Genomic DNA, 18,337 nt, shown 5'->3' on the forward strand with positions numbered 1-18,337 from the left:
ACTGAGAACACAGAACACTGAAAACACAGAACACTGAAAACACAGAACACTGAGAACACAGAACACTGAAAACACAGAACACTGAGAACACAGAACACTGAAAACACAGAACACTGAGAACACAGAACACTGAAAACACAGAACACAGAACACTGAGAACACAGAACACTGAAAACACAGAACACAGAACACTGAAAACACAGAACACTGAAAACACAGAACACAGAACACTGAGAACACAGAACACTGAAAACACAGAACACTGAAAACACAGAACACTGAAAACACAGAACACTGAAAACACAGAACATTGAAAACACCGAACACAGAACACTGAAAACACAGAACACTGAGAACAGAACACTGAAAACACAGAACACAGAACACTGAAAACACAGAACACTGAAAACACAGAACACTAAAAACACAGAACACAGAACACTGAAAACACAGAACACTGAGAACACAGAACACTGAAAACACAGAACACAGAACACTGAGAACACAGAACACTGAAAACACAGAACACTGAAAACACAGAACACTGAGAACACTGAAAACACAGAACACTGAAAACACAGAACACTGAAAACACAGAACACTGAAAACACAGAACATTGAAAACACCAACACAGAACACTGAAAACACAGAACACTGAAAACACAGAACACAGAACACTGAAAACACAGAACACTGAGAACACAGAACACTGAAAACACAGAACACAGAACACTGAGAACACAGAACACTGAAAACACAGAACACAGAACACTGAAAACACAGAACACTGAGAACACTGAAAACACAGAACACTGAGAACACAGAACACTGAAAACACAGAACACTGAAAACACAGAACACTGAAAACACAGAACACTGAGAACACAGAACACTGAAAACACAGAACACAGAACACTGAAAACACAGAACACAGAACACTGAAAACACAGAACACTGAAAACACAGAACACTGAGAACACTGAAAACACAGAACACTGAGAACACAGAACACTGAAAACACAGAACACTGAAAACACAGAACACTGAAAACACAGAACATTGAAAACACCGAACACAGAACACTGAAAACACAGAACACAGAACACTGAAAACACAGAACACTGAGAACACAGAACACTGAAAACACAGAACACAGAACACTGAGAACACAGAACACTGAAAACACAGAACATTGAAAACACCAAACACAGAACACTGAGAACACTGAAAACACAGAACACTGAGAACACAGAACACAGAACACTGAGAACACTGAAAACACAGAACACAGAACACTGAGAACACAGAACACTAAAAACACAGAACACTGAGAGCACAGAACACTGAGAACAAAGAACACTGAAAACACAGAACACTGAGAACACAGAACACTGAAAACACAGAACACTGAAAACACAGAACACAGAACACTGAGAACACAGAACACTAAAAACACAGAACACTGAGAGCACAGAACACTGAGAACAAAGAACACTGAAAACACAGAACACTGAGAACACAGAACACAGAAAACACAGAACACAGAACACTGAGAACACAGAACACTGAAAACACAGAACACTGAGAACACAGAACACTGAAAACACAGAACACTGAGAACACAGAACACTGAAAACACAGAACACTGAGAACACAGAACACAGAAAACACAGAACACAGAACACTGAGAACACAGAACACTGAAAACACAGAACACTGAGAACACAGAACACTGAAAACACAGAACACTGAGAACACAGAACACTGAAAACACAGAACACTGAAAACACAGAACACTGAGAACACTGAAAACACAGAACACTGAGAGCACAGAACACTGAACACAAAACACTGAAAACACAAAACACTGAAAACACAGAACACAGAACACTGAAAACACAGAACACTGAGAACACAGAACACTGAGAACACAGAACACTGAGAGCACAGAACACTGAGAGCACAGAACACTGAACACTGAGAACACAGAACACTGAGAGCACAGAACACTGAGAACACAGAACACTGAGAACACAGAACACTGAGAACACAGAACACTGAAAACACAGAACAATGAGAACACAGAACACTGAGAACAGAGAACACTGAGAACACAGAACACTGAAAACACAGAACAATGAGAACACAGAACACTGAGAACAGAGAACACTGAGAACACAGAACACTGAAAACACAGAACAATGAGAACACAGAACACTGAGAGCACAAAACACTGAGAACACAGAACACTGAGAGCACAGAACACTGAACACTGAGAGCACAAAACACTGAGAACACAGAACACTGAGAGCACAGAACACTGAGAACACAGAACACTGAAAACACAGAACAATGAGAACACAGAACACTGAGAACACAGAACACTGAGAGCACTGAACACTGAGAATGTCTCTAGTTTACGTATGTAACCCTAGTTCCCTGAGAGAAAAATGCGCTGCGTCGCAATGCTTTGGGAAAGCGACCGCATTGTCTACGGCACTGCCAGACCGCATTGTTCGGCAGTGCCAGGAGCGCGAGGAGTAAGTGCACCTTCCTCGAAGAATGGCCAATGGGAGTGGAGCGAGTGCAGCATCTCATCCCCCTGATCGAAATATAGCGTGTGTGTGTTTGTGAGTGTGTGTGAAGGTGTGTTTGAGTGTTTGTGTGTGAAGGGGTGTGTGTGAAGGGTGTGTGTGTGTGTGTGTGTGTGTGTGTGTAAACGGGTAAAAGAACACTGATTGGAGCGTGTTTTGCAGCTAAAGGCAGAGCGATTGCGATCCCGGTGGATTTGGACTGTCAGGTGAATAATCTGTTCATCAACTCCAATAAATTAGTACAGAAGACGGCTCTGAGCTGGAGACTGTCTGCCCGCAACGCTGTGAGGAGAGACTCAGTGCTCACGGCCTCCAGAGATTACCGCAACATCATCGAGAGGCTGCAGGTGATCACATGACCACCACAATCTGTCTTACGCTCTACGCACATCTGCACTGTGTGTTTATACTCTGTGTGTGTGTGTGTAGGACATAGTTTCAGCGTTAGAGGAGCGTTTGAGGCCTTTGGTCCAGGCTGAGCTCTCCGTGTTGGTGGATGTTCTCCATCGTCCTGAGCTGCTGTTTCCCGAACACACTGAAGCTCATCGCAAGTGTGAGAGTGGAGGATTCATCTGCAAGTACGACCTCACACTTTCACACAAACACCTTCAAACACACATATACACACACACACACACACCTTCAAACACACATACTGTATACACATACACAAACACACCTTCATACACTTCAATTTAATTCAATTTCACTTGTATAGCGCTTTTAACAATGAACATTGTCTCAAAGCAGCTTTACACAGATAATGTAGTGAATAAGAAAGAAACCTTAAGAGGAACCAGACTCAAGAGGGAACTTCATCCATATCTGGGTTGCACCGAATGTCCATTTATTACAGATAAACTTTGTTGAGGTGGATATTGTGATTTGTGGTGAGAGTAGTGAACAGGTTGAGAAGAGCCTGGAGAGGTGGAGGTACACGCTGGAGAGAAGGGGAATGAAAGTCAGTAGGAGTAAGACAGAGTACATGTGTGTGAATGAGAGGGAGGGCAGTGGAGGGGTGCGGTTACAGGGAGCCTCAGGAGCATGTATATCTTGACCGAGAGAGAGAGAGAGAGAGAGAGAGAGAGAGAGAGAGAGAGAGGGTGACAGGAAGAGAAGGATATGGATTATTAAGTGTCCTGATTGTTGTATGAAAGTTAATGTCACTGTGCAGTTTGGACTCTGGTGAGATTTACTGTAGCAGCAGAACTAAAAGGGAGAAGCAGAAGGAAACACAGACATGAGGATCTCTGGGATAAGAGACGACCCACCACACCACCATCAACAAACCTGAGTGAACGTGTGAGAGTGAGGAGACGACAACATCCAAATATCCCAGTTCATCAAACACTCCATATCCATGATCCCTCCAGATCTGCTCCTTTACCTCACAAACACCTACTGACTAAACACTCCACTAAATACATATGTGTTCAGCCTCGACTTGAACACTGAGACTGTGCCAAACACACATACTGTATCTACACAAAAATGTTCACACACACACACACACACACACACACACACACAACTACCTTCACACACACATATATACATACATCACACACCTTCACACAGACACACACACACACACCTTCACACACACGCACGCACGCACACACACACACACACACACACACACACACACACACACACATATTCACACTCACATCTTCAGACACAAACAGACTGACACACCTGCAAACACACATATGCACACATACACACCCTTTCTCACACACCCTTTCACACAAACACCTTCACAATCTCACACACCTTCAAACACACATATACACACAACTTCACTCAGTGGTGGGTCGTGTATTTGGTACCTGGACCTTCAGTGAGGACGTACCCGACTTAATCCACCTCTTAATACACCACAATCACATCACAATTATAGAAACCATTAATACAATACAAACACACAATATAACAACACGTGCATTACAGAGAGATGTTTCACATCTGGAGGTAAAAACCATTTTACTAAAACAACAAACCCAGTTACACTCCAAACCTCTACACTACAACCACAACTGTGCACCTACAACATCTGGAGCAGTTCACAATTAATATTTATCTAATAACATGACAAAAACATTCAAATGTAAATAAAACACAACCTACTCACCAGAGATGCAGACTCATAATGTGCAGCGCCCCCCAGAGGCTGTAATCCAGTGGTACCGCTCGTATTCACTGGTCTGGAAGTGGAGAACAAACACTTTCCCGGGCTGAGACACGCTAGCTAGCTTAAGGGTTGGTGACCTCCTCACCATGTCTAGCTTTTCTTCACAATGGATTTTTAAGTGTCTGAGACCAAATCAATTTATCTTCCTCCGTAGGCATAAAAAACTCTAACTCAGATGTATGAACATGTGCAGAGCTACACACGTGTTTTACCAGTTGAACTCGACTGTAACAGTTTCTGACCAACCAATCAGAGGACGGAACAATGCTGACGCTATTCTGGGCCAGTGAGCTGCTCTGTGAGGAGAATCTGAAATCTGATTGGATAAAGAAACAGAGCTGTTGGTAATATTCTCTATGGTAAAAGTCCAGCAGTACTGATTCTGAAGGCTCTGAGCAGATTAGATTCACATGGCAGCACATAGAGGCTGAAATCTGATTGGACAAAAAATCTAACATCCACATACACGCACTGGAGCAGTGCAGCCGAGAGAAACACTACCACATGAAGAGAAGAAACTGATGGAAGAAATTAATACAATTTCATAGAATCTTCTTCTTCTTCTTCTTCTTTCGGCTGCTCCCATTAGGGGTCGCCACAGCGGATCATCCTTCTCCATACCACCCTGTCCTCTACATCTGCCTCTTTCACACCAACTACCTGCATGTCTTCCCTCACCACATCCATGAACCTCCTCCTTGGCCTTCCTCTTTTCCTCCTACCTGGTGGCTCCATCTTCAGCATTCTTCTACCAATATAATTCATGTCCCTTCTCTGCACATGTCCAAACCATCTCAATCTCGCCTCCCTCACCTTGTCACCAAAACATGCTACATGTGCTGTCCCTCTAATAAACTCATTTCTAATCTTGTCCATCGTCGTCACTCCCAACGAAAACCTTAACATCTTCAGCTCTGCTACCTCCAGCTCCACCTCCTGTCTTTTACTCAATGCCACTGTCTCTAATCCATACAACATTGCAGGTCTCACCACAGTCCTATAAACTTTCCCTTTCATTCTTGCAGATACCCTACTATCACAAATCACTCCTGTCACTCTTCTCCACCACTCCACCCTGCCTGCACTCTTTTCTTTACTTCTCTAACACACTCTCCATTACTTTGCACTGTTGACCCCAGGTACCTGAACTCCTCCACCTTCTCCACCTCTTCTTCCTGCAACCGCATCACTCCACTGCCCTCCCTCTCATTCACACACATGTACTCTGTCTTACTCCTACTGACTTTCATTCCCCTTCTCTCCAGCGCATATCTCCACCTCTCCAGGCTCTTCTCAACCTGCTCTCTACTCTCACCACAAATCACAATATCATCTGCAAACATCATGGTCCAGGAGACTCCTGTCTGACCTCGTCCGTCAACCTGTCCATCACCACTGCAAACAGGAAAGGGCTCAGGGCCGATCCTTGATGCAGTCCAACCTTCACCCTGAACCAGTCTGTCGTACCTACTGCACACTTCACTGCCGTCACACTGTCCTCATACATGTCCTGCACCACCCTCACATACTTCTCTGACACACCTGACTTCCTCATACAATACCACAACTCCTCTCTTGGCACTCTGTCGACGCTTTCTAAATCCACAAATACACAATGCAATTCCTTCTGTCCTTCTCTATACTTCTCCATCAACATCCTCAAAGCAAATAAGGCATCTGTGGTGCTCTTCCTCGGCATGAAACCATACTGTTGCTCACAGATGGTCACCTCTTCTCTCAGCCTGGCTTCCACTACTCTTTCCCATAACTTCATGGTGTGACTGATCAACTTAATTCTGTAGTTACTGCAGGTCTGCACATCTCCTTATGCTTAAAGATCGGTACCAGCACACTCCTTCTCCATTCCTCAGGCATCCTCTCCCCTTCCAGAATCCTGTTAAACAATCTGGTTAAAAACTCCACTGCCATCTCTCCTAAACATCTCCACGCTTCTACCGGTATGTCATCTGGTCCAACCGACTTTCCATTCTTCATCCTCTTAATCGCTGCTCTCACTTCCTCCTTACTAATCCTATCTACATCCTGCTTCACCAACTCCACATCCTCCAACCTTCTCTCTGTGATTTTCCTCATTCATCAGCTGCTCAAAATACTCCCTCCACCTTCTCAACACACTCTCCTCACTAGTCAACACATTTCCTCTCCATCCTTTATTGCTCTAACTTGCAGTACATCCTTCCCAGCTCGGTCCCTCTGCCTGGCCAATCGGTATAAATCCTTTTCTCCTTCCTTAGTGTCCAACCTCTTATACAGCTCCTCATATGCCTTTTCCTTGGCTTTCGCCACATCCTCTTTACCTGCTGCCGCATCTCCTTGTACTCCTGCCTACTTTTCTCATCACTCTGTCGATCCCACTTCTGTTTTGCCAACCTCTTTCCCCTAATGCTCTCCTGCACTTCCTCATTCCACCACCACGTCTCCTTGTCTTGCTTTCTATTTCCAGATGTCACACCAAGTACTTTTCTAGCTGCCTCCTCATCACTCCTGCAGTAGTTGCTCAATCATCCGCACCTCTTCACTACCACCAAGACCCTGTCTGACCTCTTCCCTGAACCTCACACTACACTCTTCCTCCTTCAGTTTCCACCATCTTATTCTTCTTTCAATCCTTACTTTCCTCCTCTTCTTTTTCGCCTCCAAAACCATCCTACAGACCACCATCTGATGCTGTCTAGCTACACTGTCCCCCGCCAACACCTTACAGTCTCCAATCTCCTTCAGGTTGCATCTCCTGCATAGCACATAGTCCACCTGTGTGCACCTTCCTCCACTCTTATCGTCACCCTATGATCCTCCTTCTTCTTAAAATACGTGTTCACCACTGCCATTTCCATCCTTTTACCAAAATCTACCACCAATTGCCCTTCCACATTCCTCTCCTTAAAACCATACCTACCCATCACCTCCTCATCACCTCTGTTCCCTTCACCCACATGCCCATTAAAGTCTGCCCCAATCACCAATCGTTCTTTCCTAGGTACACCATCTACCACTTCATCTAATTCACTCCAGAATCTTTCCTTTTCCTCCATCTCACAGCCAACTTGTGGAGCATAGGCACTGATGACATTTATCATCATCCCTTCAACTTCCACCTTCACGATCATCACCCTATCAGAAACTCTCTTCACCTCCACTACACTCTTACTGTACTCTTTCTTTAGAATCACCTCTCCATCATATCAGCTCCCTCTCTCCCTTTACCAGTCATAGTACCAACATTTAAAGTACCAACCCGAACCTCTACTCTCCTCCACTTCTCCTTTCCCTGCCGTCTCTGTAGACGTCTTCCTCCTCTCCTTCTCCTCCTTCGGCCAACAGTAGCCCAATTTCCACCGGTACCCTGTCGGCTAACGATACCTGTGGCGGTCGTTGTTAACCCGGGCCTCGACCGATCCGGTATGAAATTCTCATTTGTGATCCGCATATTTGATTTGGCACATGTTTTGTGTGTGTGTGTGTGTGTGTGTGTGTGTGTGTGTGTGTGTGTGTGAGTGATTTCTCAGGTTGATAAAACACACAAAGCAGCTGCTGGAAGAGAATGAGGAGCGTCTGTGCATCAAAGTTCTGCAGACGCTCAGAGAAATGATGACCAAAGACAGAGGATACGGAGAAAAGGTACGAGACCTCAAGTCAAGTGGCTTTTATTGTCATTTCTACTATACACTGTGGTACACAGTAAAAACGAGACAACGTTCCTCCAGAACCCTGGTGCTACACTAAACAACAACACAGAGCTACATAAAGTGCGAGTGCAACTGAGTGCAAACAGTGCAGACAAAAAACAGTACTGACAGACAGACAAACAGTACAGACAACACAACACAAAACACATAACCTGAGAGAGCACCGACCAGTAAACCTGCTGTATACTCTGATTATACAGTACTGTGCGAGGAGAAGTGTAAAAACTATACCTGGGATATAAACAGACACAATGCAGTGCAAAAAACAGCAGCAGTCAAGAGGTGGTCACTTTTGTCAACTGAACATATTTATCACCTGTATACGTTTGTTAATTACACAACACATACACCTTCATGTTATGTGATTCAAATGCACATGATAGCAGAAACAATTATACATTCCAAAGCTGAATTAAATCATAGAACTGAAAATCGAAGTAGAAGCAGAGCAAGACCAGAGCCTATGAAACATCAGATAAAGCACAACACAGTTAGTGAAATGCAGGAGAAATGAAGTAGGAAATAAACATGTTGTTGGAGAAAAACCTGATCACATGACCCGATGATATAATGTGGGCGGGGCTTGACATGAATAAGAACAACACTGTCCAGAATGTCCAATCATGTAAAGACTTTAGTTTAATTAGCAAAACTGAACATCTCTCTTCAAACACACACACACACACACACACACACACTCTGCATGTTCCCCTCTCAGTCTTCACTCCTGCATGTGTATGTAAAGCACATTCTTATGCATTTACTGGAAACACTTGTAATAAATTGTGTGTGTGTGTGTGTGTGTGTGTGTGCTTCACTAACAGCATCCTTCACTCCTTTTTTACAGCTCATGGCATATGATGATGAGATCAATGTTACTGAGGTTGTGTATTTTTTTCATCTCCTTTAACTAAATTCCTCTGTTCTGTAAACAAGTTCCTGTGTAGTGTCGAATGTGTGTCTGTGTGTGTTTAATGTTTGTGTGTTTGTAAAGACTTACCTTGTCCTGAAATACTTAATTTAGCAGTTTTCCAGGTTTGCTTTGTCTTTGTTTTTGACCCTCTCAGCGGAGTTGAAGGCTGAATGTATCTTAAGTTTGAAATCTGAACAAGTGTTGATTTTTTTACTTTTGTACATTCCTCTCGACACGGACGTCTGCTAAAGGCCCTAGATGTGAATGTAAATGTGTTTGTGTGTGTATTATGTGTGTGACTGTGTATTATGTATGTGAATGTGTGTGTAGTGTGTGTGTGTGTGTGTGTGTGTGTGTGTGTGTGTGTGTGTGTGTGTGTGTGTGTGCGCTTAGTGTGTGTATTTTTGTTTGTTTATTTGTTTAGTGTGTGTGTGTATATGTGTGTGCGTGTGTGTGTATGTGTTTAATGTGTGTGTTCATTCACTCTGCATGCTGCTTGAGGACTAACCCCATGCTAGTGTTCTGCTCCACTCACTCACTCAGCAGGTAGATGTGAATCTGCCACCAAAACAGCAGGAGGATCACAGACGGGTACGTCACCACCACCCCTTAATCCTCACCCTCACCCCTTAACCCTCACTACTCGGCACACACACACACACACACACACACACACACACACACACACACACACACACACACACAGAGCTAGAGAGTTCATGTACATGTTCTCACAGGGCGAGGCTCTGAGGCACTTACTGGTGAACCGTTACTATGGTAACTTCCGAAGCGGTGGGAGAAGAGACAGCCTGAGCACCTTCACCAACTCAGCACTCACATCTACAGGACCACACAGGAACCACTCAGGTGTGTGTCCTCTCACCACAACACACACTCATTATAACACACCTCTCATCACAACACACACTCATTATAACACACTCTCACCACAACACACACTCATTATAACACACCTCTCACCACAACACACACTCATTATAACACACCTCCCCACAACACACACACATTATAACACACCTCTCACTACAACACACATATTATAACACACCTCTCACAACACACACATTATTATAACACACCTCTCACACAACACACACACATTATAACACACCTCCCCACAACACACACTCATTATAACACACCTCTCCCCACAACACACACTCATTATAACACACCTCTCACTACAACATACACACATTATAACACACCTCTCACCACAACACACTCATTATAACACACCTCTCCCCACAACACACACACATTATAACACACCTCTCACCACAACACACTCATTATAACACACCTCTCCTACAACACACACATTATTATAACACACCTCTCCCCACAACACACACATTATAACACACCTCTCACTACAACACACACACATTATTATAACACACCTCTCCCCACAACACACACACATTATAACACACCTCTCACACACACACATTATAACACACACACACACACATTATAACACACCTCTCACTACAACACACACACATTATAACACCTCTCCCCACAACACACATTATTATAACACACCTCTCACCACAACACACACATTATAATACACCTCTCACTATAACACACACATTATTATAACACACACACACACATTATTATAATACACCTCTCACTATAACACACACACACATTATAACACACCTCTCACTACAACACACATATTATAACACACCTCTCACTACAACACACACACATTATAACACACCTCACCACAACACACATTATTATAACACACTCTCACTACAACACATACACATTATAATACACCTCTCACCACAACACACATATTATAACACACACACATATTATAACACACACACACTCACACACACACACATTATAACACACCTCTCCTACAACACACACACATTATAACACACCTCTCACACAACACACACACACACACATTATAACACACTCTCCCCACAACACACACATTATAATACACCTCTCACCACACACACACACATTATAACACACCTCTACTACAACACACACATTATAACACACCTCTCCACAACACACACACACATTATAACACACCTCTCACTACAACACACACACATTATAACACACCTCTCCCCACAACACACACACATTATAACACACTCTCACTACAACATACACACATTATAACACACACATTATAACACACCTCTCACCACAACACACACACATTATAATACACCTCTCACAACACACACATTATAACACACCTCACCACAACACACACTCATTATAACACACCTCTCACTATAACACACACATTATAACACACCTCTCACTACAACACACACACATTATAACACACCTCTCACTACAACACACACATTATAACACCTCTCCCACAACACACACATTATAACACCTCTCACCACACACACTCATTATAACACACCTCTCACTACAACACACACATTATAACACACCTCTCACCACAACACACACTCATTATAACACACCTCTCACTACACACACACATTATAACACCTCTCACTACAACACACACACATTATAACACACCTCACTACAACACACACATTATAACACACCTCTCACTACAACACACACACATTATAACACACTCTCACTACAACACACACACACATTATAACACACCTCTCACCACAACACACACTCATTATAACACACCTCTCACTACAACACACACACATTATAACACACCTCTCCCCACAACACACACACATTATAACACACCTCTCACTACAACATACACTCACCATATTTCTATTGCACTTTTCACAACAGACATTCTCTTAAAGCAGCTTTACAGAATTTAGGAATGAAGGTAAATCATCCTCATTTGAGTGACATCAAGAGTGTGATTATAGTCTTTAAACACTACAGAGAGATCAAACACTACAGAGAGATCATCACAGATCCAACACCAGCTTCTCCATGCCAGAGCCTTTAAACACTCCAGGAGGTCCAGTGTCTAAACTCCACACGAAGTGGGATCCAATTGGCACTGGTACGTCTCTAGATGGTTTGGGATGTTTGCAGGCATCTACTTCTTTAAAGGTTCATAATCTTCATGAGGTGGGACGTGACTGGAGCTGGAGCAACCTCAGGATGCCTCGGGATGGGGAGAGAAAGAGAAGCAGTGGAGAGAAATTAGCGTAGCTGCTGTTCATGATATTAACAGCACAAGTTGATAATGTTCAATTGAATTTAATTCATGTTAATTTGTTTTAAATTTTTGAACATTGAATGAACATCATCTCAGAGCAGCTTCACACAGATAATGTGGAGATAAAATTAAGATGTTCTTTATGAGTGTAAGTTTGTCCCTGATGAACAAGTCGGTGGAGACTGTGGTGAAGGAAAAACTCCCTGAGATGCAGAAGGAAGAAACCCTGAGAGGAACCTGACTCAAAAGTGAACCTCATCCTCATCTGGGTTCCACCGAATGTCTATTTATTTCAGATAAACGATGTTGCGGGGGACGGTGATGATGATCAGAAGTGAAAAGAAGTCCTAAGTCAGTGTAGCAGACTGTTGATATTAACTAGAGTCCAAATCCATGCTCATGATGAGAAACCGTACCAAGCTGCACAGAGTGCTGCACAGTTCTCCAATCGAAGAGAACACTATCCAGAGGCAGACCTGGATGAAGTGGGAAGATCCACGAAGGGGAGAGGGGCAGGAACAGTGATCACTGGAACTTCAGGAGCATGTTCAGCTCGACCGACCGAGCGACTGAGCGAGAGAGAGAGAGAGAGAGAGAGAGAGAGAGAGAGAGAGAGAGAGAGAGAGGGTGACAGGAAGAGAAGGATATGGATTATTAAGTCTCCTGATTGTTGTATGAAAGTTAATGTCACTGTGCAGTTTGGACTCTGGTGAGATTTACTGTAGCAGCAGAACTAAAAGGGAGAAGCAGAAGGAAACACAGACATGAGGATCTCTGGGATAAGAGACGACCCACCACACCACCATCAACAAACCTGAGTGAACGTGTGAGAGTGAGGAGACGACAACATCCAAATATCCCAGTTCACCAAACACTCCATATCCATGATCCCTCCAGATCTGCTCCTTTACCTCACAAACACCTACTGACTAAACACTCCACTAAATAAATATGTGTTCAGCCTCGACTTGAACACTGAGACTGTGTCTGAGTCCCGAACACTGATTGGAAGGTTGTTCCATAACCGTGGGGTTTATAAGAGAAACATCTGCCCCCTGCTGGAGTCTTCATTATTTCTGGAGCACAAGGTTATGATGTGATGTGTGTTATGTGTAGGACTCGCTAAAAAGATACGTCTTTAATCGGCACTTAAACTGGGAGAGTGTGTCTGAACCCTGAACACTGTCAGGAAGACTATTCCACAGTTTAGGAGCTAAACACACTCACCATAACTCACGTAGGGGTGTGTGTGTGTGTGTGTGTGTGTGTGTGTGTGTGTGTGTGTGCACGCGTGTGTGGGGTTGTGTAGGTCGAGCTGAGATGTCTCTAACAGAAGTTCAGTGTCATTTGGATCGTGAGGGAGCATCTGATCTGGTCATTGATCTCATCATGAACACCACCAGTGACCGTGTCTTCCATGAGAGCATTCTATTGGCCATCGCTCTGCTGGAGGGCGGGAACACGACGATACAGGTCAGAATGGACAGAGAGAGAGCGTGTGTATGTGTGTGTTGGTATGTGTGTGTGTGTGTGTGTGTGTGTGTGTGTAATGAGTTCTGTGTATCTGCTTTGCCGCAGCGTTCATTTTTTAAACGTCTCACTGAAGATAAAAAGTCGGAGAAGTTCTTCCGGGTGTTTTATGACCGAATGAAAGCTGCACAGCTGGAGATCAAAGCCACGGTTACCGTCAACACCAGTGACCTTGGCAACAAGCGCCCTGACAATGACGGTGATCGAGACACACCTCAGCGGCGTAGAGGTGAGCCCTGCATCATCAGCATCTCCACACACTTTAAAGAACATCTAATAGACTGACATTGTATGGAGAAAGACAAAAAGAATAAAAGAACTCAGGAGATTCCACAGAGAAATTATTAAGATGGCTAAGGATGTTCTTCTAATCACCACAAACAGTTAGACTCAAATCAGTAAGGTTTACACTTAAAGACTCAGAACTTTCAGGTTTCATAATGACCCAGTACACAGTTATAGAAGAGAATGATGTCTAACAGTTTTGAGATGTAGGTGGATTCTTTCAATGTTTCTTCCTCATATTGAGTTCCTCCTCACAACCTAATGTTCAGGTGTTCCTTGTTCAGAAAAGAACCCGGTGGTGATAGTGACAGAAGATGCTCGGGACCAGCTCCTGGAGGCGTCTGCGGTGACTAAAAAGGCGTTCAGCTCGTACCGGCGTGATGTCGATCCTGAAGAGGTGTACGGTCACCATGAATGTGACAAGGGGGGCGGTGACAAAGGGGCGGAGCAAGGCGAGATGAGTCCGGTCATCCTCATCATGGAGCCAATTCTGCGCTTCCTTCAGCTGTTGTGTGAGAACCACAACAGAGACCTTCAGGTGCCTGTTTGTGTGCATGCGCATGCGAGGGTGTGTGTGTGTTTGTGTGTGTGTGTGTGTGTGTGTGTGCGCACGTGTGTGTGTGCGTATGTATACAATAATCCCTCAGCACATCGCGGTGCAGCTTTCGCGGTCTCACTGTAACGCGGGTTTTTGCACTATATTGATAGTATTCTTAAGAGTTAGTTTAATTATTTTTGCAGTAAAATACACATTTTCTAGCCTAAAAAATTAAAAACAATATAAAAAAATATCCACTGGATATTTTTTATGTTAAAATTCTGCAGGTCTAAGAATATTAAAGTGTTTAAGAGCAAAGGAAATGTTCATTAGCGTGTCGGGCGTTTTATAAAGCCTCCAGGTGTGCAGGTATTCTGTATTCTGGACTGTATACGTATTAGGTTGCCACTTTGTGGTAAAATACAGTGAGGAAAATAAGTATTTGAACACCCTGCTATTTTGCAAGTTCTCCCACTTAGAAATCATGGAGGGGTCTAAAATTGTCATCGTAGGTGCATGTCCACTGTGAGAGACATAATCTAAAAAAAAAAAATCCAGAAATCACAATATATGATTTTTAAACTATTTATTTTTATGATACAGCTGCAAATAAGTATTTGAACATCTGTCTATCAGCTAGAATTCTGACCCTCAAAGACCTGTTAGTCTGCCTTTAAAATGTCCACCTCCATTACATTTATTATCCTAAATTAGATGCACCTGTTTGAGGTCGTTAGCTGCATAAAGACACCTGTCCACCCCATACAATCAGTAAGAATCCAACTACTAACATGGCCAAGACCAAAGAGCTGTCCAAAGACACTAGAGACAAAATTGTACACCTCCACAAGGCTGGAAAGGGCTACGGGGAAATTGCCAAGCAGCTTGGTGAAAAAAGGTCTACTGTTGGAGCAATCATTAGAAAATGGAAGAAGCTAAACATGACTGTCAATCTCCCTCGGACTGGGGCTCCATGCAAGATCTCACCTCGTGGGGTCTCAATGATCCTAAGGAAGGTGAGAAATCAGCCCAGAACTACACGGGAGGAGCTGGTCAATGACCTGAAAAGAGCTGGGACCACCGTTTCCAAGGTTACTGTTGGTAATACACTAAGACGTCATGGTTTGAAATCATGCATGGCACGGAAGGTTCCCCTGCTTAAACCAGCACATGTCCAGGCACGTCTTAAGTTTGCCAATGACCATTTGGATGATCCAGAGGAGTCATGGGAGAAAGTCATGTGGTCAGATGAGACCAAAATAGAACTTTTGGGTCATAATTCCACTAAACATGTTTGGAGGAAGAAGAATGATGAGTACCATCCCAAGAACACCATCCCTACTGTGAAGCATGGGGGTGGTAGCATCATGCTTTGGGGGTGTTTTTCTGCACATGGGACAGGGTGACTGCACTGTATTAAGGAGAGGATGACCGGGGCCATGTATTGCAGATTTTGGGGAACAACCTCCTTCCCTCAGTTAGAGCATTGAAGATGGGTCGAGGCTGGGTCTTCCAACATGACAATGACCGAAGCACACAGCCAGGATAACCAAGGAGTGGCTCTGTAAGAAGCATATCAAGGTTCTGGCGTGGCCTAGCCAGTCTCCAGACCTAAACCCAATAGAGAATCTTTGGAGGGAGCTCAAACTCCGTGTTTCTCAGCGACAGGCCAGAAACCTGACTGATCTAGAGAAGATCTGTGTGGAGGAGGGCCAAAATCCTCCTGCAGTGTGTGCAAACCTGGTGAAAAACTACAGGAAACGTTTGACCTCTGTAATTGCAAACGAAGGCTACTGTACCAAATATTAACATTGACTTTCTCAGGTGTTCAAATACTTATTTGCAGCTGTATCATACAAATAAATAGTTACAAAATCATACATTGTGATTTCTGGATTTTTTTTTAGATTATGTCTCTCACAGTGGACATGCACCTATGATGACAATTTCAGACCCCTCCATTAATTCTAAGTGGGAGAACTTGCAAAATAGCAGGGTGTTCAAATACTTATTTTCCTCACTGTATAGTATATAGAGTATATATACACTCTGTACTGGGATGTGTGTAGGAGACTTGTGTTATTTCTCCCCACACAGAACTTTCTGCGTTGCCAGAACAATAAGAATAATTATAACCTGGTGTGTGAGACGCTGCAGTTCCTCGACTGTATCTGTGGAAGCACTACGGGGGGTTTGGGGCTGCTGGGGCTCTACATCAACCAGCACAACGTCGCTCTGATCAATCAGACTGTAGAGAGTCTCACAGAGTACTGCCAAGGACCCTGCCATGACAACCAGGTACACACAAGTATAACGAGGCACAAACCATCACCAAGACAACCAGTTTTGCAGTTATGCACACATTATAATGCACATAAACAAGGTTTTATTAAATACGCTTCTGTGTGTGTGTGTGTGTGTGTGTGTTAGAATTGCATTGCTACTCATGAGTCTAATGGTATCGACATCATCATTGCTCTGATCCTGAATGACATCAATCCACTTGGGAGGAAGAGGATGGACCTGGTGCTGGAGCTGAAGGTGAACTGTTTTGCGATCACATTACACACTCACACTCTCACACACCCACTCTCTCTCACACACCTATACTCACACTCTCACACACCCACACTTTTACACACTCACACTCTCACACACCCACACCTTTACACATTCACACTCTCACACACCAACTCTCTCTCACACACCTATACTCACACTCTCACACACCCACACTTTTACACACTCACACTCTCACATACCCACTCTCTCTCACACACCCACACTTACACACTCTCACACACCTATACTCACACTCTCACACACGTATACTCACACTCACACACACACACCTCACACACGCACTCTCACACACCTGTACTTACTCTTTCACACACCCACACCTTTACACACTTACACACTCTCACACGCCTATACTCACACTCACACACCAACTCTCTCTCACACACCCACACTTGCACACTCTCACACCTGTACTCACTCTCACACACGCACTCTCACACACCAACACCTTTACACACTTACACACCTATACTCACACCTCACACACCAACACCTTTACACACTTACACACTCTCACACACTCACTCACACTTGCACACTCTCACACCCACACTTGCACTCTCACACACGTATACTCACACTCTCACACACCTGTACTTACTCTTTCACACACCCACACTTGCACTCTCACACACGTATACTCACACTCACACACCTGTACTTACTCTTTCACACACCCACACTTGCACACACTCACACACACTCTCACACACCAACACCTTTACACACTTACACACTCACACACCTGTACTTACTCTTTCACACACCCACACCTTTACACACTTACACA

General features: G+C 43.8%; 1 protein-coding gene across 1 annotated transcript in view; it reads left to right on the forward strand.

Moving 5' to 3' along the window:
- Positions 1-17,414, forward strand: part of LOC124382911 (inositol 1,4,5-trisphosphate receptor type 1-like) — a 42,027-nt gene extending 24,613 nt beyond the window's left edge. The window contains exons 30-38 of the mRNA XM_046845253.1: positions 2,758-2,942; positions 3,025-3,173; positions 8,317-8,428; positions 10,147-10,276; positions 13,921-14,084; positions 14,190-14,370; positions 14,711-14,970; positions 17,062-17,272; positions 17,395-17,414. Of these exons, the coding sequence (XP_046701209.1) occupies positions 2,758-2,942; positions 3,025-3,173; positions 8,317-8,428; positions 10,147-10,276; positions 13,921-14,084; positions 14,190-14,370; positions 14,711-14,970; positions 17,062-17,272; positions 17,395-17,414 (1,412 nt within the window). The remainder of the gene's footprint in view (positions 1-2,757; positions 2,943-3,024; positions 3,174-8,316; positions 8,429-10,146; positions 10,277-13,920; positions 14,085-14,189; positions 14,371-14,710; positions 14,971-17,061; positions 17,273-17,394) is intronic.
- Positions 17,415-18,337: the final 923 nt, after the last annotated feature.

Source organism: Silurus meridionalis, chromosome 1 (genome assembly GCF_014805685.1).
Source record: "Silurus meridionalis isolate SWU-2019-XX chromosome 1, ASM1480568v1, whole genome shotgun sequence".
NCBI classification, from domain to species: Eukaryota; Metazoa; Chordata; class Actinopteri; order Siluriformes; family Siluridae; genus Silurus; species Silurus meridionalis.